Source organism: Balaenoptera acutorostrata, chromosome 4 (genome assembly GCF_949987535.1).
Source record: "Balaenoptera acutorostrata chromosome 4, mBalAcu1.1, whole genome shotgun sequence".
Classification (NCBI taxonomy): domain Eukaryota; kingdom Metazoa; phylum Chordata; class Mammalia; order Artiodactyla; family Balaenopteridae; genus Balaenoptera; species Balaenoptera acutorostrata.
The window spans coordinates 143,058,335-143,083,330 of NC_080067.1; the positions used below are offsets into that span (position 1 = coordinate 143,058,335).

Consider the following 24,996-nt stretch of genomic DNA (forward strand, 5'->3'; position numbering starts at 1 on the left):
CCCCGGCCCCTTCCCCCGGGTAGCCCCCTCCCACGCGGCCCACTCCCCCAGGCGGCCGGCCCCCGGCTCTCCGGGCTCGCCCGGCAGCCTCCCCTAAGCGGGGGCGGGCGCCCAGCCAGGCCCGACCCGGTGCCTTGATTTCCTCTGCCTGGGTATCCTATTTTGCTTTTCCGGAGGTAGCAGGAGCATAAACTGAACAGCCACGACTCAGCGAACCATTTTAGGTGAAACTTGCTGGGTGTTAACGTCAGAGGTCAGCAGTAACATCCTCTCCCAACGCAGCGTGCGTTTTTAACGGTTAGCAGAGTTCCTGGCTCCCACTAAGCGCTCAGTACATCGTTCCTGCTATGATATTCACCTCATTACCGACGATTTTCAGCTTTCCTCTGTCTTTGGAGAAAGAACGGTCCCCGAGGAACGGTATTCTGACCCTTGAAGACTCAGGAGGATGAAAGTCATCACTTGTGAGATCGCCTGGCATAACAAGGAGCCAGTGTACAGCCTGGACTTCCAGCACGGAGCCGCCGGGAGGATCCACAGGCTGGCCTCCGCGGGGGTGGACACCGCTGTCAGGGTAAATGGGGCCGAGGCAGAAAGGCCCAGGGAGGCACTACTGAAGCAGCATTCTCCACTCTTCTATTTATAATGAGTGTCAACAGACACACACTACTTAGTTATCTAGGCCAGAGGGCTAAATTCTCAGGGCCTTGAGTCAACAACGAAAGCAAAGGAGAGCACCTTTCTTCCTGGGGTCCTGTTACCTAGAGTGATGTCACTGGATGCCCATTGCTGTAGAACCCTGAGCCAGTTTCCTCCTGGGAAACAGTTTGCACTAGAAAGAGGTGGGAGGCAATGGGACTGTAGGTTTATGTTTCAGATAGGAGTTCCTTCCTCTTACATTTCAAAAGAAAGACTAAATTTTCTTTCTGAAAATCAGCATAGTGGTGTTTTCGTCGGTACAGTATGGTGTGTGCTCGCTCTACGTTTCTCTGAATGAATGTGTTCGTATCAGCAGATCTGGAAGGTAGAAAAAGGACCAGATGGAAAGGCCATTGTTGAATTTTTGTCCAATCTTGCTCGCCATACCAAAGCTGTCAATGTCGTGCGTTTTTCTCCAAATGGGGAAATTTTAGCATCAGGAGGGGATGGTGAGTATTGTACTTCAAGATTCTTCAGAAACCAGATACCCATGTGTCTCATGTTGAAGAGTGAGATTTGAGCTAGACATACTTTGTTATTTTAGAGGTCGCTTGACCCTCTCAATCTGTCATTTAGATAGTTGAGTAAAATAATGTTGTGGGGAGTGTGAAGGGGTGGAGGACGCAAAGCTTAAACTGGGAAGACCTGTTTGAAAACGGCCCCTTTCCCACTTGCTCCCACTGGGCTGACTGGAGACAAGTAGGTAGGTGCTTACCATTCTAAGTCCCAAGGCGACTGGCCTCGCCTTGTTTGGCTGTCAGTTTAGCATCTGTAAGTGATCACGGCCCGTTCCATGTCTCTGTGTAATTAACGAATTAATTGGCTTAGGGAGTATTGTCTAAACAGCCCTCTAAATTATGTTTTTTTGGTGGGAGTAGATTGATTCATATTTTCTGCTTGTGCTTATTTTTATTTATTTATTTATTTATTTATTTATTTATTTATTTGCCTGCGCCATGCGGTATGCGGGATCTTAGTCCCCCGACCGGGGATTGAACCCGTGCTCCCTGCAGTGGAAGCGCGGAGTCCTAACCACTGGACCGCCAGGGAAGTCCCTTTCTGCTTGTGCTTAAATGGCATAAAATGATACAGAAGAAGTAAATCTTTTTATCATGCTCTAAAACTAACATAGTCTAGAAGTCAGAATAAAAAGAAAGAAGAAATCTCAGATGTTGTTTGCAGAAGGAGGAAAAGAAGCCTGGTTGAATTCAGTGCCCTGATGTCCAGTGTTTCCGTCGAGGGAGGGGTGGGGAGTGGCAGCAGCACGGGGGGCAGTGGGGAGGCTGGCGGGCCGTTCTCTGTGAGGCCGCACGGGGCAGCCCAAGTCCTTTGGCCTCGAGGGCCCGGAAACCTGCCGTCAGTCAGTCAGCACGTGGAGAGTGCCGGTCCGTCAGGGCCAGTCTCATCTCAGCCAAGCTCCCGGGATTCCAGCTAATTTAGGGAGAGCACGTGTGTGTCCACGCCAGCGGCTCCTTCACTCTCCTCCTTCGGGCATTCCTCGAAGGGGAGCCACGTCTTGGTCAGAAGGTTATGTGGTGAGCGTGGCGTCAGAACGTGGGGAGCTAGAGGACTCAGACAATCGATGACATCACGCTGAGGTATCTGACACGTCCATGGTGTTAACAGCTGACACATGTACGGGCTTACCACGTGCCGGGCATCGTGTGGTAGGTGCTTTATGCACTTGCACCATTTAATCCTCACGATAGCTGATGAGCTAGGCCCTGTTAGCCTCCTCATTTTACGGGTGCGGAGACCGAGGCATCAAGATGGGAGGTGACTGGCCGTAGGTTACACAGCTAGGAATGATTTGCCAACCCTTGCGTTGGTGCCTCTGTTGTTGTTTCCCTATTCGGCCACTTACAGGTTATGCCTGTGGATTTGTTAATGTAGTCAGTCGTTTTGCAGTAGTGTTTTGCCGGCTTGGGGACACTTCTGTTTAAGGTGACCTTGTATAGCTCTGATCTGGTATGGGTTTGATTTTGGAGTTTTTGTTCGGAAGGCAAACTTGCTTTTCCTGCCCGAATTCTTAGAAGTAAATCGTTGTGGCCATAGTGTCTATTGAACAACATAGATATTATTTAATACCCTAAAAATCCAGAAGCGAAGGAGCCATGCTTTGTAAAGCGTGGCTTATCTTTAACTGACTCGCTCCACAGATGCTGTCATTCTGCTGTGGAAGGTGAATGACAACAAGGAACCAGAACAGATTGCTTTTCAGGACGAGGATGAGGCTCAGCTGAACAAGGAGAACTGGACTGTCGTAAAAACCCTGAGGTAACCTCGGGAGGGACCTGGGAGAGATTCATCTTTACCACCTGAATGCATTAAGCTGATGTGTGTTTTGACTTTTATATCTCACTTAAAACTTTTACTTATGCAAGACAGTAATACGGGAATAGTTTAAAAGATAAAAATATGATTAAAATGGATTTTCTTAGTTTGTCTTGTAAAATTTTCCTTAGTAAACTTGAATCAATTTTAAAGATTCAAATATCCTTGAAGGTAGTAGTTTATAGCTATAGCTAATATAGCTCTAGTGGAAATTCCTAAAGTCCCATTGTAATGTATGGTCCCTGAGTTTGCTTTTAAATTTTTGACAATTTTTTCTCTCCTTGAGACAAGAATTGCTTTTTCTCCTCTTTGGATTCTAGGGGCCACTTAGAAGATGTGTATGATATTTGCTGGGCAACCGATGGGAATTTAATGGCTTCTGCCTCTGTGGATAACACGGCCATCATATGGGATGTCAGTAAAGGTAGCTGATATGTTTTTGTTATTATCGGGGGAAGGACTGTTCTAAGTGTCTAAAAAGCTGAACCTTTAAAGGCTTCAGAAGAGTTTTTTTAGTGAACTGAAATAGGTGTTTGGCATGACGGGTTAGGGATTAGCCCCATATGCCATGGACCCACTGCATTTTTAAGGGCTCAGTCAGAATGTATGAGGCTTAGCAGTGGTGTCATGAGTTGCTGGTGCCAAAGCAAGGTAGACCCCACGCGCCTGGGGATGCAGACATGACGGGGGCGGCGGGGCGGGACTCGGCTGATCCCTGCCGCCCTGGAACTTAGGATCTCGGGAAGTTAGCAAGTCATAATCAGTGAGGCACTGCATGCTCGATGTTGGGGTAGGTGGGATCAGGTTTCCATTTCGGGACATCAAGGAAAGCCAAGGACACCTCACTGCTTTGAAAGAACCTGTTCACTAGTTGAGGGGACAATAAACATGTGAGAAGTTACCGTAGTACGAAAATAGCAGTGAAATGCCAAAAGCCAGTGGTGGCTGATGCCTGACCACTTTTACCTCCTGCTGGCCTGTACTCAAGCTTGATGTCTTCTCCCAAACCTCTTCTTCTCTTCTGCTTTATCTGCTGATTCTCCTGCAACCCAAGTGCCCAGGTCGGGAGTCAGGCAGCGGCATTGGCGTCCCCTGTGGTCTCAGCACTGCATCAGCCCAGTTTTCATGCACGCTGTAAAGGCCTCTGTTCTTAGTTCTGTGCGGTCCAGCTGAAGCGTCCTCTGTCTTGCCTCATTTCTGTCATGCTCTTTCTCATCAATCCCAGACACTCGGCAATGTGGAGGACCCGTGTCACTGTCTCCTTTTTCCCAAATCTGGCTGTGTGTTGGATAATTTCAGTGTCTGTGGACACTCCCATCAGCCATCACCCCCTGAAGCCAGTTGTAATGATCTTGAACACTGCCAGCATGCTGGGCGCTCTTGCAGGTGCTGGAGGATGCGTGAATACAATGGCTACGTCCTAGTGGGGTGTCAGACGGATACACAAACGCATGATGTCAGGAAGTGATAGAGCGCTGAGGGGTCCGGGAGTGATAGGGTGATCTGGGAAGGCTTCTCTGAGCTTGTGGAGTTTGAACAGAGACTGGAATGAAGCCGGGGAGCAAGCCGTGTGCATTATTTCATGGGAACAACTGGTGCAGAGGCCTGGCAGCAGGAGCTGCTGCTTGTGTCCAAGGAACAGGAAATCGACGGAAGGCAGGAGCAGGAGGGAGGGAGGACCTGAGGCTGGAGCGTGGCGGGTCCAGGCCACAGGGGTCAGGTCTCAGATTGTAACCAAAGTGTGACCACATGCTACTGAAGGGTTTTAAGCAGTAGACTGATGTGATTTTACTTATTTTTTAAAAAATATTTATTCATTTATTTACGTATTTATTTTGGCTGCCGGGTCTTAGTTGCGGCATGCATGTGGGATCTAGTTCCCCGACCAGGGATCGAACCCGGGCCCCCTGCCTTGGGGGCACAGAGTCTTACCCGCCGGGCCACCAGGGAAGTCCCCTCCTTATGTTTTAAAAAGATGTCTTTGGATGGCATGTGGCAAACTCTCCTAGGACAACACAGCAGGTAGCAGGGGGTGGGGGGGAAGGAGCGGTTTTGAGGAGCGTGGAAATCAAGACCACATCCTAGGCCTCCGTCATTTTTTTTTTCTTAACGTGTAACGTGGGCAAAATTGTTTAAAGTCAGTACATTTTTATGTATGGAAGTTCACATGCTGTGATTCCTTCTCCTGCCCATCACCTTAGTTCCTCCAAAGTTTGAGTCATAATCTTCAAGGTGGCCCTTTAAAAAGAACACCCACTTGGTCCACACTTGTCCTGTCAGTCAGCCCACTATTCTGTAGCTGGGTTTCTTTGAAGGCCTGTCACTTAAGTGCTCTGACAGTGACGTCTTAGCCAGGCGTCCTGCTCTCCTGCCAGAGCCACCTCCTTCAGGCCCCTCAGCACCTCTGCTGCCTGCTCCTTTCCTTCCTAGAGCCCTCAGGTCCCCCAGGCCCTCTCGATTCCTGCTCTGTCGGCCCCTCTGACCTCTTATTTTCTCTATCCAGTTTGCTCCCCAAAGGGATCATTTACGTACATAGACCCTTTTCTTCCACCCGATGTACCAAGAAAACCCCAACCCAGGATCGGTGCTACAATACTGACAGTTTCCTGGTCCCGGGCTGAGCACAGCTGGTCACAAACCGGCCACCCTGCAGATTGGGCCGCTACAAATTCGTCCTCACCAGCCTCAGATGGGGTCCTGGGGTCCCAACCCCTTTTGCTTGCGAGGTTTGATCCCACTCCTGTTCTCCCCGGCAGCTCCCGCAAACCTCCGTAGGTCTCCTTAGCCTTCTTCTTCACCCCTGGCCACCTTAATCTCAGCAGACTCCCCTAAAGGGCTTCAAGAAGGGGAGGGGGAAGGAAAGTTAGCCTGACATTTGTGCAGTGTGTTTTACACACGAAAGTCACCGGCAGGTCACTGGCGACTTCGGGGCCAGCGTGGGGCAGGCGAGGAGCGGGAGCCCATGGCAGAGGGTTGAGCGAGTGGGAGGTGAGGAGGTCGGGAGAGTGAGTGACGGGGTGTAGACCACTCCCCAGAGAAGAAGGTTTTGGGTTTTTGGTTTTTTTTTTTTTGGCCTCATCATGCGGCATGTAGGATTTTAGTTCCCCAACCAGGGATCGAACCCACGCCCCTTGCAGTGGAAGTGCGGAGTCTTAACCACTGGACTGCCAGGGAAGTCCCTGGGTTTTGTTTTTTTAAGACTGGCCAAGGCTTCCTAACTCCCTCCTCTTTTTATCCGGGTAATCTCTGTGTGCTACTGGTTTTATCTTCTAAATGTTTCCCCCAAAGCCCTTTTCCCATCCCTAGTCACAATGCTCTGGTTCAGGCCCTCATCTCTCACCTGGTCTGCTGTCACCTCCTAACTAGTGACACTTTCTGTGCTCTCTTCGACCCTCAGTTTCATCTTTATAATGCAGGTCACTTCCCAGCTCATCGTTGCTGTGAGCCACACCACGAACCCCCAGAACCGTTTCCTTGCACACGAGGGTCTTGCACACACCAGCAGTCTCAGCTACGTGTCACTGCTCCAGAGGCCTAAACTGACTTTCACCCCGTGGATTTGCTCAGAATACCTTCTTCTGCCCTCATCGGCCCCCTGTATCCTGCCTGACCTGGAGAACCGAACTCTGAGCTCACTCCTTCTCGACCTCACCCCCTGCTTTGTTAGCTGCCCTCTTCCTCTGCGTCGTGTCACAGTGCGCATGCCTGGTGGTGGGTCTGTCCCCACCATGAGCTGTGAGCTCCCTGGGAGGAGGGGCCATGTGAAGTCATCTTTGGTCCCCAGAGCCTGACGTGGAGTTTGGTAGAGTCTCAGTTACCAACTGCTGAATTATGGAACGGCATAAAGGAACAACACTTAAACTCTAGTTTATACCATTTGTGCATTAGTGGGTTTTGGTAATGTGTGTGTTGTGTGCTTTATTCGTAGGACAAAAGATCTCTATTTTTAATGAACATAAAAGTTATGTACAAGGAGTAACCTGGGATCCTTTGGGTCAGTATGTTGCTACCCTGAGCTGTGACAGGTAAGTTAGTATTTGGCAACTTGTTTTCATCTCTGTTTGCTTGAAATTTTCTTCAGAGGTATTTTTATTACAGCTTAACCAATGTAAACCACAGTCTGGCTTTGATTCTTTCATTCTTGGTTTCATATAAAGCATTTTGTTTTACTGCTATTCTTACAGCATAATAAGAAATTGGCAACTAATTAGGACAAGAGCCTTACATGAAGTTAGTACTTAATAAATCTTTATTGAGTGGGTGAATGAATGCAGAAATAGCTTTGAATTAAATTTAAACTTCTTGGGAAACTTTTAAAGAAAAAGTCTTTTATAAATATGACTTAAGCAAGAAGAGATAACTAGTGGTAGGGTTGGATAGTTATTTCATTTTTTTGATTAGAGTTTACTGCTATAGTGATTTTAACAACTCCATTTAAATTAATATGAAAATAAGATATTTTGTCTTCTCTGAAAGGAGGTCTTGTTGCTGTGTTTACTGGTACATTTAAACACAATATATATTTTTAAAATTTATTTATTTATTTTTGGCTGCGTTGGGTCTCCGTTGTTGCACTTGGGCTTCCTCTAGTTGCGGCGAGCGGGGGCTGCTCTTCGTTGCGGTGTGCGGGCTTCTCATTGCGGTGGCTTCTCTTGTTGCGGAGCACGGGCTCTAGACATGCGGGCTACAGTCGCTGTGGCTCGCGGGCTCTAGAGCGCAGGCTCAGTAGTTGTGGTGCACGGGCTTAGTTGCTCTGCGGCCTGTGGGATCTTCCCGGACTAGGGCTCGAACCCACGTTCCCTGTATGGGCAGGCGGATTCTTAACCACTGTGCCACCAGGGAAGCCCTAAACACAATAATTTAATTGTGTTCCTGAAACAAAAAATTAAAAAAAAACAAAAACCCAGAGGTGCCAAGCATATCACTCACCAGTCATAATGGTCCTTTATAATGTTTATCCAACTACTTTTAACTATAACAAGCTGAATTTCAAATGGCCCTGGAATGAAAGCACTAAGGAAGTGTTCATTTTTCATAGAATCTCCTGTAACATTCCAAATGTCATTTATTTTCTGGTATACGTGGTTTTTTTTGTTTTTTGTTTTTTTGTGTGGCCATGCCGAGTGGCTTGTGGGATCTTAGTTCCCTGACCAGGGATCGAACCTGTGCCCCCTTCAGTGGAAGCGCAGAGTCCCAACCACTGGACTGCCAGGGAAGTCCCCTGGTATATGTGTTTTATTCAGGCAGTCAGGAGTGAAACAATTTGATTAGCTCAGGGAATAATATGAATTACCAACAACCAATTTACTTGCTGCTGTTTTCCTTACTCTTGCAAATCCTTGAGGGCGAGACCGTTCCACACAAAATAAACTTCACTGCAGTCATACAGATGGCCACTGAGCCGGATGCCCAGGACCTGAAAAATAGGGCCAGGCTTACAAGTTTATGTCCATTGACAAGTTGAAACGTCCAATAAAGAATGAAATTATGACATATTTCCCCACTTGGTTAGTGATATCCTTTTGGTTGTTAATATTTGCCTCTGTCATTCAGTTAAGTGTGAAAGTCATTGGTCAGTGGTTTTGCAGGCCAAAACTTGTTGAAGCAATCTTCAGTTCTGGTAATAGATCGTTTCTCTGTGAAACATAAATTCATTTACTAGAAGAGATAAATCAGACTTTTCTTCTTTATTTAGGATCCTGAGGGTGTACAGCACACAGAAGAAACGTGTGGCTTTTAATGTCTCAAAGATGCTATCTGGAGTAGGGGCTGAAGGAGAGGTACAAAATGTTTGACATTCCATCTTAGCCGTACTGTAGTTGGGACTTAGGAAGTCGTGAGCTCCTCCATCGCTCGTAGCTAAACCCCTGGTTTCCAGGACCCGACACCTGAACTGCAATATGGCTTCCTCTCAGACCACCAAGTCTCAGCGTGGTGGTCTGGGCTGGCCTGTACGGAGGTGGGGACGTCTGGGGGCCAGGGGAGAGGTGATGGTGGAGGATAGTGTTTCCAACCCTGGCTGAACTATGGAGTCACCTGGGAAGCATGTAAAAATATGGGTGCCTGGGCCCCACCCCCAGAGCTGTGATTCACTTGGCTTGAGGCAGGCAGGGCCCCCGTGGTCTGAGGTGCAGCGAGGGTCAGGAACCACTGACTAGGAAGATCCCAGCACTAGGCAACAGGAAGGCAGGTGGATCCAGCCGCGGCGATACACCTTCTTGGCAGGTGGAGGGGGACTCTGGCCATCGGGCTGGTACTCAGGAATGGAAAGGATTTTGATTTTTAAAAGAACTGGCAAATGAAGATAGCACGCTAATCCTAGTAGGTGAAAGGGAGCAAGTTGGTTACTATAACAAAGCAGATAAACAACAAGGTCCTACTGTGTAGCACAGGGAACTGTATTCAATATCTTGTGATAAGCCAGAAGGGAAAAGAATATGGAAAAGAATATATACATGTATAACTGAGTCACTTTGCTGTACAGTAGAAGTTAACACAGCATTGTAAATCAACTATACTTCAATAAAATTAAAAACAAACAAACAACAACAACAACAACAAAAACCAAAGCAGAGGTGAGGTGCAAATCCAGTCCTGGGACAGCGCGTTAAGGCAGAGTGGGCTGTGAGCTGGCTGGCGCTGAGAGGTCACCTGTGTAGTTAAGAGAGTCATGGCTGGTTGGGGATTAAATGCATAATGTTCATGAAGTGTCAGTGCATGGGCGCGAAAACTGTTCCACACAGGTGTTCAGGAACCGTTGTTTGAAAAGATGATAGGATTACTATTTTCTTTTTAAAAAGGGTTCATTCAGTTGGAGATTCTAAATATAAACACACAGATAACAAGCAAAGGGCTCCTAGTCACCTTCCTGCCTTTTCCCGGTCTCATTCCCCGGACAAACCACTGTTGACAGTGTGGTGTGTGCTCTTACAGAGGGTTATTTGTATAATAATTATAGAACCACACAAACACGTAGACACACACACACACACACACACACACACACACACACACACACACACACCTTCCCTTACCAAAAATGGGCGATCAGTTCATGAGTGATTGCCCTTGCAGACTTGCGTGATTATTTGATATGTAATTTATTTCAGTTTCACTTATTATTATGTCAGTAAGAAATGACAACATGCAAAGAAAAAAATAGGAATTGGTAAGCCTTTATTGTGAATGCGAAGGTTTGGAATAACGTTTAGACTCTGTGTGCCGCAGGCGAGAAGTTACCGGATGTTCCATGACGACAGCATGAAATCATTCTTTCGTAGACTTAGTTTCACTCCTGATGGATCTTTGCTCCTCACACCAGGTGTGTTTTTAACAAAGCTTTTGATCTAAGGGCGTGAGAGCAGCAGTGGTGGTGTCTGTGCTCCTGATTTTGTGATGCTTAATGCAGCTCAGGGAATTCTGATGAAAGCAGTGGTCCCCAACTTGTCCACACACTGAAACCTCCAGGGAGCTTCAAAAAGTGCTGGTACCTGGGTCCCACCCCCAGAGTTTGTGTTTTAATTGGTTTGGAGTGTGTGGTCTGGGTTTTGGAATTTTAAAAAGATTTCCAGTGATTTTAATGTACAGACAAGTTTGAGAGCCACTAGACTAGAGTGATAAACATACTCCTGCAGGCAAATTCAACTTTAAAAAAATTTTAATGCATGCCTTTTCCCTAGACATGTATATGGAGGTCATCGTTCTAAAACTAATGATAAAGTGCCTTTATCATTTTTATTCTCAATAATGAAGCAGCCTGTTGTGACAGGGTCTAGGCACAGACAAGTCCGGTTGGAATACCTTGTGGGAGTGTAGTGGTCAAGTCTGACAGGTCAGCAGAATCAGCAAGGACATGTCAGGGTCATTGTCGGCAGGAGGGTGAGAGGTTGAGTCCAGCAGGATCGGCCAGGGCAGTGCTATTGCCAACATGGTCTCAGAGGAGACCGTCCCCTGCTCTCCATGGCTCAGATACCATCCTGAGTATGATACGATGACATGACCCAGGGCTGGGCCAAACGGGAGGGCACAGGTCAGGTTTGCCACTAAGTGTCCCCGCCAGGCTGGGCAGAGGAGACCCCAAGAGTGTGTGAAACATACACACATGTGTGGGTTAGGCTGTAAAAGGACATTGGGGAACACGTGAGAATGACATTGGCCTAGGGGGGTCCCAGGACCAAGAATAAGTAGTTGCTTAAGTATATTGAAAGTTGTTTACTAAACTCAGTAGCAGGTCCTTTCCTAAATGGCAGCTCCAAAAATATTTTCATTTAAAATCGGGTACCAGATGGGTATCTGCCGCCACCATTATCATCCTTGGTGGTGTTAATAAATGCAGGAAATGAAATTACAGAGATTGGAAGAGATAAAACTTTGTGATAAGATTGTGTTTCTAGAAAATCCAAGAGATTTAAAAAATACTATCAGAATAAAAGAATTTGATAAGGTGGCTAGATATTGTAAAATACATAAAATCTGTATCTGCTACAGTAGAATAAGTACTTAGAAATGTGAAAAGGATAATTGTTCCATTCATAACAGTGCAAACCCCAGAAGACATGGAAATGCATAGGAAGAAATTTAATAGGGCATAGAGCCTTTATGAAGAAGACTAGAAGGTCTTATTGATGGTTATAAAACAAGTTCTGAACAAATAGATTTCGTGTTCTAAAAATTAACATGATAATTGATTTCCAATTAGGATCCCATTTAAGTTTTTTTTGTTGTTGGTTTGTTTCGGCTTTTTGGTTTTTTAATTAATTGGATGACATTTCGGATTTGTTTAGGAGAGTAAATGCAAAGAATAGTAAAAAAGTATGAAAGATAAGAATAATACTTGAGCAGGCATTTGCCTGTCTAAATGTCAGAGACTCTGTAGTGCTATTGTTATCAAATCAGTATGGTATTGGTATAGGAATAAACATATAGCTTAGTGGATCAGAACAGAGAATCCAGAAATAGATTCTGGGATAAAAGGGAATTTGATAGGTGACCTGAGTGGTATTTCAGTGGGAAGAATGGATTATTGAGTGAATGGTTCTGGAGTGTCCAGCTGTCTGGAAAAAAATTAAATTGGACTCTTAGCTTATATATAAACTGCAGGTGGGCTTCCTTGGTGGTGCAGTGGTTAAGAATCCACCTGCCAATGCAGGGGACACGGGTTTGAGCCCTGGTCTGGGAAGATCCCACATGCCGCGGACCAACCAAGCCCGTGCACCACAACTACTGAGCCCGCGTGCCACAACTACTGAGCCCACACACCTAGAGCCCGTGCTCCACAACAAGAGAAGCCACTGCAATGAGAAACCCGTGCACCACAGTGAAGAGTAGCCCCCGCTTGCCGCAACTAGAGAAAGCCCGCACGCAGGAACAAAGACCCAGTGCAGCCAAAAATAAATAAATAAATAAATTTTAAAAATAAATAAATAAAATAAACTGCAGGTGAATTCAATATTTAAAAATGGTAAAAATGTAAAGCTCTTGCAAGAAAATCTAGGAGGACGTTCTAGGACTGGGGAAGACCAAACTAAGACTGGAAACCCAGAAGCTCTTAAACGATAGACCTCCTTTGCTGTACTTGAGTGTAGAGCTTTTGTATGGCACAAGCCGCAGTAAGCAAAATCAGTAGTCACATGATGGGACTGGAAAATAATGGTTATGGTACAGAAGAGAGAGCGCTAACAGATATCATATACAGTGGCTCTTCCAAATTGGCAAGAAGAACAAAAAGACAAAAGGAGAAAAACCCAAAAGAGAAAAACGAGAGAAAGGTACAAAAAGGCGGCTCATAGAAGAGCAAGTCTATGTGCAAAATTGGCACACACAGGGAGGTGTTCGGAAACCCGACAGTCGAGGCAACGCAAGTTAATGTGACGTCAGTAGGTATCCCTTTATTCATTTCAGGCTGGAAAAAAGTGAAAATATCTGTCGCTGATGGGCATGTGTATGGCTGTTGCTGGAGAGAGTGTGGATTGTTCGAGCCTTCTGGGAAGGCAGTCTGGTAACCGTTTAATGCATGTACTCTTCAGCCAGTCCGCCCCTTGTCTGACATTCACTTCCTCAAGAAATGAAAACAGTACATAAGAGTATATGTCCAAGGATGTTTATTGCAGGCATGGCTTTTTTTTTTTAATGACAGGTTCTTTTTTTTTTTAATTAATTATTTTATTTATTTAATTTTGGCTGTGTTGGGTCTTTGTTGCTGCGCACAGGCTTTCTCTAGCTGTGGCGAGCGGGGGCTACTCTTCGCTGTGGTGCGCGGGCCTCTCATTGCGGTGGCCTCTCCTGTTGCGGAGCACAGGCTCTAGTAGTGCAGGCTTCAGTAGTTGTGGCGCATGGGCTCAGCAGCCGTGGCTCGCGGGCTCTAGAGCTCAAGCTCAATAGTTGTGGCACACAGGCTTAGTTGGTCCGCAGCATGTGGGATCTTCCTGGACCAGGGCTCAAACCCGTGTCCCCTGCATTGGCAGGCAGATTCCTAACCACTGCGCCACCAGGGAAGTCCAAGCATGGCTCTTAGTTGTAAAAAAACAAAAACAAAACAATACTCGTTAACAGAGAATGGGTGAATAAATTACGGTATTTTCAGACCAGTGCATAGTAGGTAGCTACTGAAGAAAGGATGCATTAGTGTCACGCAGGTTAACTGTCATGAGTAATTGACTGAGAAAAGCAAAATGAGCAGAAGTATAAATAATATCCAATTTTGTAAAATAGATTAAAAAAACCCACCATATGAATATACAAGCGATTGAGTTATAACTGGTTGGAACAATTATGTGAGCATGGAGGAAATATAGAATGACCTGATGGTTTGTTAAAATGGATTACTTGGGGATGGAAGGATGGGGTGAGATGGGAAGAGAGTAGAAAGACTACTGGCTGTGTCTGCTGCCCTCCCCAGTGGGTATGAAATGGTCACATGGAAGATTATATATGTGTGTGTGTGTGTCAGGAAATGTTAACGTAAAACAGGGAGATGTTCCCAAGAGTAACTGTGTGTGACGGTCATTCTCCAACAGGATCTGACCTGGTTTTGAGTACAGCCTGAGGTGAGTGTAGAAGGGCTCTCAGATGTGGACTGCTCCCCAGGGCAAAGGCAGCTTCTGCAGGGGCTGGAGATGTCAGCAGAGGGCTGGTCTCCTGGCAGCCTTTGGGCTCCATCAGGCTGATGGGAAAAGGCCTGAGTCTCAGGTTTTGGGTGGCAACTGAGGTCAGAATCCAGGGGACAGAGAGCCGGGGGTCTGATCATAGCACTTCACTAGCAGGAATTGGCTGGATTCCCAGGCAAAGGTCTGCTGTGGTCAGGGCTCCCTGCTTTATGTTCTCCCCACCCAGACCTGGAAGGGGCTCTGGGGCAGCTGAGCCCCTTGGGGAGGTGACAGGTGGGTAGAACTGGAGTAAAGGGCTGAGCCCAGGCAGGGACAGGGTGTTTGCATTTGTCCTCAGTCACAGAAACATTGTCCAGGTAATAATGTTTTGGGGAAAATCTTTTACAAACCAGAACTGATGCTCTTGCGTCTTTGCTGATGAACAGTTTAATAACACATGGCCTTGCCTTCCTCTACTGCTTCCCCAGCTGGATGTGTGGAATCCGGTGAAAACGTAACAAATACAACTTATATTTTCTCCAGGAAAAATCTTAAAAGGTATGCAATTGAAGAAATCTTTGAAATGTTTACCCTTTCTTTTTGCTTTTGTTGAGTGACGGTGCCTTTTTGCAAAACCGCGATTCATCTTGCAGGCCTATCGCCCATCTTCCGTGTCCTGGGAAGGCGACGCTCGCTGTTCGCTGCTGCCCCGTCTACTTTGAGCTGAGGCCAGTGGTGGAAGCAGGTACCTTAGAGCCACAGGGGTGTGTCACGTTCTCTGAGGCAGGTCACCAGGGTGGGTGGGGAGAGGTGAGTATGTGGGTTGGTTCAGTTTGGTCAGTCTTGAGAGCAAAGACTGATGTTATCAAAATACGTGTCAGATTTTGCGTTGTCTAGGATACACTTTCTTTGCTGCAAGCAACTTTAAAGGACTAAAAATACTAGCTTTGTTTCTCTACTGAAGCAGGTTGAATGTCATTTATTATTGATTTCCTATGCAGTGAAAATTATGGAAAATTATGGAAAAATTATATGAATTAGATTTTTGTTTAACTGTTTTTCCACCACTGGCTGCTTTTAAGATTTTTCTCTTTATCAGTGGCTTTCAGCAATCTGATTACGGTGTGCCTGCTGCCGTTTTCTTTATGTTTCTTGTGCTTGGGGTTCATTGAACTTCTTAGATTTACGAGTTTATAGTTTTCATCAAATTTGGAGAACTTCGCCAGTTATTTCTTCAGATACTTTTTCTGTCATCCCCCCTCTCTCTCTTCTTCTTCAGGGGCTCCAGCTACACATGTATTAGGCTGTTTGAAGTTACCCATGGCTTACTGATGCTCTGTTTACTTGTTTCTTTCCTCTCTGTGGATAGTTTCTACAGCTTGTTTTGAGTTCACTAATCTTCCGTGTCACCTGCCCTTGGTGCCATCCAGTGTATTTTCTATCTGTGACGGTGTAGTCTTCATCTCTAGAGTTCAACTTGGGTCTTCCTCACGTATCTCTGCTTTACACCTTCCCTCTTGCTTCTTGAACACGTGGAATGCACTTGTTACAATAACCCTTTTAATGGCTTTGTGTACAAAGGATTGGTTTTGATTGATTTTTTCCTCCTCATTATGGGTCATATTTTTCTGCTTCTTGGAATGCCTGATAATTTTTTTTAAATTAATTAATTAATTTATTTTTGGCTGCATTGGGTCTTCATTGCTGTGCGCGGGCTTTCTCTAGTTGCGTCGAGCGGGGGCTACTCTTCGTTGCTGTGCGCGGGCTTCTCATTGCAGTGGCTTCTCTTTTTGCGGAGCACGGGGTTTAGGCGCGTGGGCTTCAGTAGTTGTGGCTCGTGGGCTCTAGAGCGCAGGCTCAGTAGCTGTGGCGCACGGGCTTAGTTGCTCCACGGCATGTGGGATCTTCCTGGAACAGGGATTGAACCTGTGTCCCCTGCATTGGCAGGTGGATTCCTAACCACTGTGCCACCAGGGAAGTCCATCTGATAATTTTTTATTAGACATTGTGGATTTTACCTTAGTGGATGCCGGATATATTTTCATCCTTATAAATATCCTTGAGCTTTATTCTGGGATGCAGTGAGGTTGCTTGGAAACACTTTGCATCTTAGGGATCTTGCTGTTAGGCTTTGTCAGGTGGGATCACAGGGGCATTTAGTCTAGGGCTAATCTCTCCACTACCGAGGCAGAGCTGCCTGGATGCTCTAATTGATGCCCATGAAGTGGGCGGTTTTCCACTCTGGCTGGTGGGAACATGTGCTGTTTCTAGCCTTGTGTGAGCTTCAGGGGTGGCTCTTTTTTAAAAAAATTAATTAACTAATTAATTTTATTGAAGTATAGTTTTTTTTGTTGTTTTTATTTATTTATTTATTTATTATTTATGGCTGTGTTGGGTCTTCGTTTCTGTGCGAGGGCTTTCTCTAGTTGTGGCAAGCGGGGGCCTCTCTTCATCGTGGTGTGCGGGCCTCTCACTATCGTGGCCTCTCTTGTTGAGGAGCACAGGCTCCAGATGCGCAGGCTCAGTAATTGTGGCTCATGGGCCCAGTTGCTCTGCGGCATGTGGGATCTTCCCAGACCAGGGCTTGAACCCGTGTCCCCTGCACTGACAGGCAGATTCTCAACCACTGCGCCACCAGGGAAGCCCTGAAGTATAGTTGATTTACAGTGTCATGTTAATTACTGCTGTACAGCAAAGTGATTCAGTTATACATATATACATTCTTTTTTTTTCTGTTATGGTTTATCATAGGATATTGAATATAGTTCTCTGTGCTATACGTAGGACCTTGTTGTTTATCCATTCTATATATAAAAGCTTACATCTGCTAACTCCAGCCTCCCACTCCATCCCTCCCCGACCCCCTCCCCCTTGGCAACCACCAGTCCGTTCTCTATGTCCGTGATTCTCTATCTGTTTCCTAGATAGGTTCGTTTGTGTCATATTTTAGATTCCACATATAAGTGATATCATATGGTATTTGTCTTTCTCTTTCTGACTTCACTTAGTATGATAATCTCTAGCTGCATCCATGTTGCTGCAAATGGCATTATTTTGTTCTTTTTTATGGTTGAGTAGTATTCCGTTGTGTGTGTGTGTGTGTGTGTGTGTGTGTGTGTGTGTGTGACATCTTCTTTATCCATTCATCTGTCAGTGGACATGTAGGTGGTTTCCATGTCTTGGCTATTGTGAATAGTGCTGCTATGAACATAGGGGTGCATGCATCTTTTTGAATTATAGTTTTGTCCAGATATATGCCCAGGAGTGGGATTGCTGGATCGTATGGTAGCTCTATTTTTAGTTTTTTGAGGAACCTCTGTATTGTTTTCCATAGTGGCTGTACCAACTTACATTCCCACCAACAGTGTAGGAGGGTTCCCTTTTCTCCACACCTCTCCAGCATTTGTTATTTGTAAACTTTTTAATGATGGCCATTTTGACTGGTGTTAGGTGGTACCTCATTGTAGTGTTGATTTGCATTCCTCTAATAATTAGAGATGTTGAGCATCTTTTCATGTGCCTATTGGCCGTTTGTATGTCTTCTCTGGAGAAATGTCTATTAGGTCTTCTGCCCATTTTTGGATAGGGTTGGTTGTTTTTTTGTTGTTGAGTTGTTATGAGCTGTTTATATATTTTGGAAATTAAGCCCTTGTTGGTCACATCATTTACAAATATTTTCTCCCATTCTGTAGATTGTCTTTTCATTTTGCTTACTGTTTCCTTAGGGACGGCTCTTTCTTTCCCGTGGTTCTCACTCTGGCCCTGGCTAGTTTCTCACGTGCGTGCACTGGTCAGCACTCAGCTGAAGACTCGAGGCCCCTGCAGCTCTGTCTCTGCTCCTCCACCCACGCGCTCCAGTCGCCTTGGCCTCCTGGCCTCCCAGCTCAGGGCGTCTGCCAGGCGCCGCCTGGGTTCCCTCCACCTTTGCTGGGCCTGGAAACTCCAGGCAGTAAGCGGAGGTGATCGTAGGGCTCACCTCTCTCGCTTCCTGTCTGTGAGGGATTGCTGTCCTTCATGGCCTAATGGACAGTGTCTTAAAAAAACCTGTTTCAGTATTTTGCCTGGTATTTTAATTGTTTCAGGTGAAGGGTCGGTCAGGTCTCTCTTACTCCATGGCCGGACGCAGAAGCTGTTTTTAAGTTTCTAATCCTTTATGTGAATGACTATGATTAACTTGACAGCATTAAAACATCACTTCATGAAATGCTTCTACGTGACCCTGATTTTTCCTTATCAGGCAGTGAGCCCTCAGGGTGACTTGCCTCATTCACACAACTTTTTCTTCTCTTCTTTTTGAACCGCAGGTGCCCATGAGTGTTGAATCATAACACAGTGTCCTCATTGGTTCCTGCATGGTTCTCCTTGATTCTTATATTCCTATATAAAATAATACAAAAAACTGAATTCTTCCGTAAAGCATTTGGTAAAATTACATCACTTACGTCCCTGGGGAGAGGGCTTTTGGGGGAAATTTGTTTTCTTTGGGAACTTCGCTTTTGCTTGTTTGACTTTCTCTGTTCCGGATTTCGCCCGTCACCAGAGCCAGGTGTGGAGCTGGTGAGCCTGCCGTACCGCTTGGTGTTTGCTGTGGCTTCTGAAGACTCTGTGCTTTTGTACGACACCCAGCAGGTGTTCCCGTTTGGTTACGTGTCTAACATACATTACCACACCCTGAGCGATATTTCCTGGTGAGTGGATGGGGGGCACAGCGTGCATTCCCCTGGAGTTGCCCCTCGGGTCAGGGAGCATTTCATCCTATAGTTGGCTTTTTTGGCCCTTATTTACCAGTTTTTTTAAAGGAATCAACGTAAAAAGGAAAGCTGTTTCTAACTTGCCAAAATACTGCTTCCTGTTGTGACTGCAGTGTGTGTTGATTCCGTGCAGACTGTGTGTGGTTCACCTAATCCTCATAAACCAAGGGGAGGCCCGGGGTCCCTGGTGTTGTGGGGACTCGCCAGGCCCTCCGGGAGGAAGCCCACACACGCGGGCCCCTGCTGCACAGACAAGGAGGGGCCCCAGAACTGTGCCCATCCTGAGGGGTCACTTTGCCCTCGCCTTTCTGCCTGGGGTTCTCAGCACCCCTGGGCTCCCAGTTCTGTCTCCACTGTCTGCTCGGGCCCAGGCTGGGCCTGCCCACCTGCCATCTAGTTCTTGCTCTTTATCACTCTTTATCTTCTTTTCATCTTCTTTTTCTCTTGGAGGAAAAAAAAAAAAGAAAAAAAAAAGGTCATCTCACCTTTATTCCGGTGAATTTGATGACGAAGCAGAGGTGGGTTGGGAGGCGAAAGGGCGTGAGGGAGGAGCCCACACAGATCCTTTCTCAGTCGTGTTTTTCCCTTGACGGCTTTGCCTTCAGACAAAGCTTGTGAGTTTGCTTGAACTTCACTTCCTAGCCAGTGATGAGGGCGCTAAGAGTGGCCTGTAGACTTTGGTAAAGCTTCTCGCTTCCTCTCCTGTTTCGGGAACGCAGGTCCAGCGACGGGGCCTTCCTGGCCATCTCCTCCACGGACGGTTACTGCTCCTTCGTGACGTTCGAGAAGGATGAGCTTGGAATTCGCTTGAAAGAGAAGCCAGTTCTGTGCGTGAGAACTCCCGATACAGCGAAGAAAACCAAGAGTCAGACACACCCAGGGTCTTCGCCAGGGCCCAGGCTGGGAGAGGGAACCCCCAGCGGCAGAGTCCGGGACCCCAGCAGCCCCTCCGCGACGCCCCCTCAGGCGAAACAGTCTCCGGCCCCCACGGCGGCCAAGGACACGCCTGTGACCGCTCCCGGTGCCAGAGGCTTCCTGGCAGGGCCCTCAGAGGAGAAGACCCTGCAGCCCGGCAGTCAGAATGCGAAAGCCCACCCATCCCGGAGGGTCACTCTGAACACACTGCAGGCCTGGAGCAAGTCAACACCACGGTGAGAGCTGTGGTGGAAACAGAAACTGCCTTGCCTTGTCAAAAGACAGGATAAGCCGAAAGCCCCTCTGATAGGTGAAATCCCACACAGCTGCCAGAGAGATGTTTCCTAACATCACACCTGAGAGTGCCGCTTCCTTGCTCACACACCTCTGTTGCTTCCATTTCCTCCCTGTCGGGTGAGGTCCTGGCTCTTTGCCTGGCCCGTCAGCGGCTCTGTGGCAGCCTGCCACCCAGCACGGTGACCCCTCACTCTCCTTCGTCCCGCGTGCCTTACCCTCCAGCCCGACTCTGCATGTCCGGTCCCCGGGGCACACTCTGCCCTTGGAGGCCTCTGCGCCTTTACCCTCTGGGGACGCCCTGGACACCTGCTCCCCTGGGTGACATTAGAGTCCTCCCAGAAGACCCATTTGGATGTCCTTTCAGCCCTTTTCTCTGTCACAACACGTCACATTCGATAGCAGGTGTTTGATTTATGCTTCTGTTTCCCTAGTTAGAGTACAAGCCCCCCAGGACAGGATGCGTGTCCCCATTCTTTACCCGTGTTCTCCTGCCCAGACGGTAACAGGCACTTAAAATAGGTAGGAAGTCAAAGGAGCATTTCCTTGAGGTAGTTTTGGCGTGTCCAGCAGACTGGCTCATGGGGAACGGTACCTCTGGTCTGAATAGCCTCCAGGGGACGCTGCTGTTGTTTTCTCCCCTGTTCATGCCCGTCTGGCCGGTGAACGTGCCCGAGCTCACGGCTGGCACTTCAGAGCGGACAGAACTGCCCAGCATGGCCCCCATCGTCAGGCAGCAGCCGGCCTCCAGGCTTCCTTCCCTGGCCGCCTCTGATCCTGCACACGGCCTTCTCCCCGCCCACCGCCCAACACCGGGAGGCGGCCTGGGGAAGGGGCGGGGCGGGGGGGTGAGGGGAGCACTGCCCACCTCCCACGCGCTCTGCCATGTTCACGCGACTTCATTGGCGGATCCATAATGTGGCTTAGGTGTAATGCTGGGCTCTTTCTGTATCTCTTTCTACAGACTAGCAATGTTTTTTTTTTAATTAATTAATTTATTTTGCCCGCGTTGGGTCTTCATTGCTGCGTGCAGGCTTTCTGTAGTTGTGGCGAGCGGGGGCTGCTCTTCGTTGCTGTGCGTGGGCTTCTCATTGCCGTGGCTTCTCTTGTTGCGGAGCATGGGCTCTAGGCGCGTGGGCTTCAGTAGATGTGGTACATGGGCTCAGTAGTTGTGGCGAGCGGGCTCTAGAGCGCAGGCTCAGTAGTTGTGGTGCACGGGCTTAGTTGCTTCGCGGCATGTGGGATCTTCCCAGACCAGGGCTCGAACCTGTGTCGATGGCATTGGCAGGCAGATTCTTAACCACTGTGCTACCACGGAAGTCCTTAGCAATGTTTTTTAAATTTATTTTTAGGTGGGGAAGGGAGTGGGAAAGTGTTCTTTGAAATATTTTTGGTATTAAAGTTTTTCCCCTCTTAATTTCTTGCGAGCTTCTTGCAGTTATAATTTAAAAAAAAATAGTTGTTGAGAATTAAGACTGTGGATTTTGAAAAAGAACCATCTATATTTTGGAGCATTCCACACTGGAAGCCATGTCTGATAGGCTTATGTAGGAAACATCTAGCAGAGTGTTTAGCATGTCATTGGTAGTTCACAAAACACGGGTTTTGAAACTTTTAGATGACTGGTTAAGGTTTAAGTTGACTGTTATTTATGTGATGGTTTAACTTAATACATGATCCTTAGTTACTAAAGGGGGCACATTGACATTATATTCAGTGCCTTGCATGATATGAGCTGAAAGTTTTAAATGTTTCCTTTGAAATTTGGTATTGTATACAAACCATTCCTATGATACTAATGGCCTTTTACTTCTTTTTTTAATCAAGGAGAATAAACTTAATACCCTTAAAGACAGATACTCCACCGAATTCTATACCAACCAGCGTAATTTCCAGCCCTTCCACAGAAGAAATTCAACCAGGTAAGTGATACTGTTACTGGTTTAGTATAATTAAAGATAGAATACCATCTCTTTGGAAATGAACACCACCTAACTTGAAGTCAGTTCTGAGAAAGCAAGGATGCGTCTCACCAGGCCCGTCGTTTAAACCCACTGATTGCGTGTGTATTCTCATCCGGGAGCCCACCCTCCCGCCAAGGCGCTCCCTGCCAGGCAGACGGTGGGTTTGGGAGATGGTGTCGAGCCGGTTCTCGGCCCCGGCACTGTTGGCATCTGGGCAGGTCATTCCTCGCTGTGGGGCTGCGCTGTGGATGCAGGATGATTAGCAGCACCCCTGGATGCCGGTACCCATCCCCTGCCCCAACTTGTGATGCTCTAAAATGTCATCAGACACTGCCCACTGTCCCTCGGGAGGCACAGTCGCCCCGGGTTGAGAACCACTGGGGTAGGTCTTCCCCTTAGATCCATAGAGGACCTGGCCAGGCAGTTCAGTTCCTTGTCTGCGCATGAAATTCAGTTTGTAAACGTCAGCTCTTGACTTAAAGACGTCTTCACTCACTTGTCCACCCCGTGTGTGTTCACATTTTAGAGATGCCTGGAGACCTTCAGGTCAGTCCCCCGGAGCTTAAGCGGCCCAGACTCAGTGAGCACAGAGAAGGTCCCCAAGGTCTGGACCCCTGATGAGACCTGTCATGTGCCTGAAGGCTGCTAGGTCTGGGGACCCCCGTGTGCCCAGAGAGGGGCGAGACCAAACACACCTGAGACCAGTGGAATCAGACGGAGCCTGACGGACACTAGAAAATGGATTTCTGTAACAGAAGATACATGTGGACCGATTTTCTCCAGAAATATGTTGGCTGTTGTATTTAGCACACATTTTTACCTCAGAGATGTGAACATTTTAATAGACTAAATTCTCTTTTTGATGAATTTCTGAGACTGGAACAGTTCAATGTTACCTAGTGTGAAAATCAGTAAATCCCCCCCTTGGAATACTTGTCTGAAAGTACGGACACTTTATGGGTGGACTCCTTCCACAGCTAGAATTAATTAGAGGAGAAGGTGATTTGAGAAGGTTTATTCTGTTGAATTTTAGAGTGTTTGATTATTAGATCACCTTAGCTTTTAAATAGTTGATTAACTTTTGGAAGTTTGTTATGTTTGCTTTCTGATTTTAAAGGTGGTAATGCACATTCTAGAAAGTTAGTAAAGAGTGAAGTAGAAAAAACGGGTTGGAGGTGGAAATCACCCATCTCACCACCAGAGGGAACCCTTGTTACCGTTTTGGCATATTTCCTTAAAATTTCTGTTTTTATTAATGTTATTTTATTTTGGGGAGGGGGGAGAGTTGAGAATTTACTTTAGATACAGTTTGGTATCCAAATAGGTTAACTTCTTAGACTGATTTTTCAAAGCAAAAAAAGTACCTTGCCTTAGCAGTCTGTGCCTCTGCTCTCGGTCCCTGGGATGCTGGCTGGGTCCTTTCCCCCTTGGGAGCAGAGCGGACTCATGGGCTGAGACGTATGACGTGCTGTCGCTGCAGGAGGCCTCCCGCGTTTGGAGTCTCCTCTTAGCGCAGGAGACTCTGGTGATGTGACCAACAGGTGGTGATGGGTGGAGGCCAGAAGCTGGCGCGGCTGCTTCACGCCGAGGAGTTTACAGATGGTTTCGTGGCCCTCGATGCTGTCCCTCTGGCACGACGAACTCGGTGAGTCCCGCACGTGAGGCTACACCCAGGACCCCTTCCCTGTCTGAACCAAATCAGAGGGCAAGTTCAGGACCCGCAGGTCCAGGCTCTGCAGGGAGCCGCTGAGGATGGAAGAACACACTCTTGTCGGCTCAGGTCAGCAGCAAAGAAGAGAGCTGGAAAGAAGCGTCACCTTGTTGCTAATCCACAACCCAGTTAACCAGAAAAAGACTCTGCCTCTCTCTATGTGGGAAAGTGGCAAGCGGGATGATTTACCACGTGGAGAGCTGGCAGGTGAATCCGTGCAGAGTTGTAATAATTCAGGTGTGGGTCACGTTCAACATGAAGACATTTAAAAATGTCAGATAGCAGCTGTTTTGACCAGTGGTTCTCAACCTTGATGTCACCCAAAGACCTGCCAGACATCAACACCCAGGTCCTGCCCTCCTTGGTCTGGGGCACGGTCTGAGCGTCAGGATTCTTTAAGGCTCCTCTGGAGATTTGATGCGCAGCCGAGATCGGGAAATCGTGAGAGGAAACCTTTCCCCGGAGATGGTCTCTGCTGGTTAAATGCATTTGCACCAAAAGCTCTTTCTGGCTTCCTCTCTGGTTCATCACTGATTGACAGCAAAGCTTCTCTACCCGGGCTGCCAAACTGAAAGGATAATGTGTGAGATGCTGTCAGCCCTTCAGAGGAAAAAGGTCTTTTTCCATCGCCTGCGGCTGGAGCGCGGTGTGCTTTGCAGGGGTTGATCCCCGTGCCAACAGGAGTCGTCATGGGTCCCCTGTCTCTGTGAACCGGCCGGCTCCCCGGCCACCCCCAGTGGAGGGGCGACGGGAATGGGTGGGAGGGGGCCGGCGCCCCTTCAGCGGAAGTGCGCGTCGATAGGCACCACTGCCTGTTTGTCAGCTGTCTCCTTGACGGTAAATTACAGACGCGGCAATAAAAGCCCAGGCGGTGTCACCTCAGGGTCCTCGTCCAAAGCCACCTGCTTCCATCTGGGTAGTGACTGGGGAAGGGAGGCCTTCTGCGGCAGGAGCCTCGCCCGCTGGGTGGGCTGTATGCCCGCTGAGGGCCATCCTGCGTCTGTAGTTGGGTGGGGCTCGTGCCTGAATCCCGCTGCCAGGTGAGGAGACGCGGGAGGGCTTGGGGAGAACTTGATGGAGTCCGGCAGCGAGGGAGGGCCGCCGGCAGCAGAGGTGAAGGCTCGTCACAGGCCAGGCTGCAGCCGTCGGCAGGGGGGCCTCCCCAAGCAGCGTGCCCGCCAGGGCGAGGGCCCCCCTGTGGAGAGAGGCAGGAGGGCGAGCGGGAGGGTGGGTTGCAGCCAGTG

The 24,996-nt window shown here is 47.7% G+C and overlaps 1 protein-coding gene across 2 annotated transcripts; it reads left to right on the forward strand.

The window, feature by feature from the left end:
* The first annotated feature begins 439 nt into the window (after positions 1 to 439).
* On the forward strand, positions 440 to 24,939 carry CHAF1B (chromatin assembly factor 1 subunit B). 2 transcript variants are annotated; one of them, XM_007183746.2, is made up of 13 exons: positions 440 to 574; positions 1,016 to 1,148; positions 2,859 to 2,976; positions 3,354 to 3,457; positions 6,962 to 7,058; positions 8,729 to 8,813; positions 10,261 to 10,354; positions 14,606 to 14,675; positions 14,771 to 14,862; positions 18,658 to 18,805; positions 19,588 to 20,019; positions 21,905 to 21,999; positions 22,568 to 24,938. In XM_007183746.2, the coding sequence occupies exons 1-13, from the start codon at positions 449 to 451 to the stop codon at positions 22,657 to 22,659; spliced, it is 1,686 nt and encodes a 561-aa protein (XP_007183808.2). In that variant the 5' UTR covers positions 440 to 448; the 3' UTR covers positions 22,660 to 24,938. The 2 variants fall into 2 exon arrangements, with proteins under 2 accessions (XP_007183808.2, XP_057401829.1); XM_057545846.1 differs by having other exon boundaries at positions 449 to 574; positions 1,013 to 1,148; positions 22,568 to 24,939.
* Positions 24,940 to 24,996: the final 57 nt, after the last annotated feature.

What these genes read in the sequence shown, in the direction of transcription:
- CHAF1B (XM_057545846.1), top strand. Translation starts at nt 449, where the DNA reads ATGAAAGTCATCACTTGTGAGATCGCCTGGCATAACAAGGAGCCAGTG. An exon ending in TTTAGCATCAGGAGGGGATG is followed by an intron (nt 1,149 to 2,858) that starts GTGAGTATTGTA and finishes CTCGCTCCACAG; the next exon opens with ATGCTGTCATTCTGCTGTGG. An exon ending in ATCTTTGCTCCTCACACCAG is followed by an intron (nt 10,355 to 14,605) that starts GTGTGTTTTTAA and finishes CTGCTTCCCCAG; the next exon opens with CTGGATGTGTGGAATCCGGT.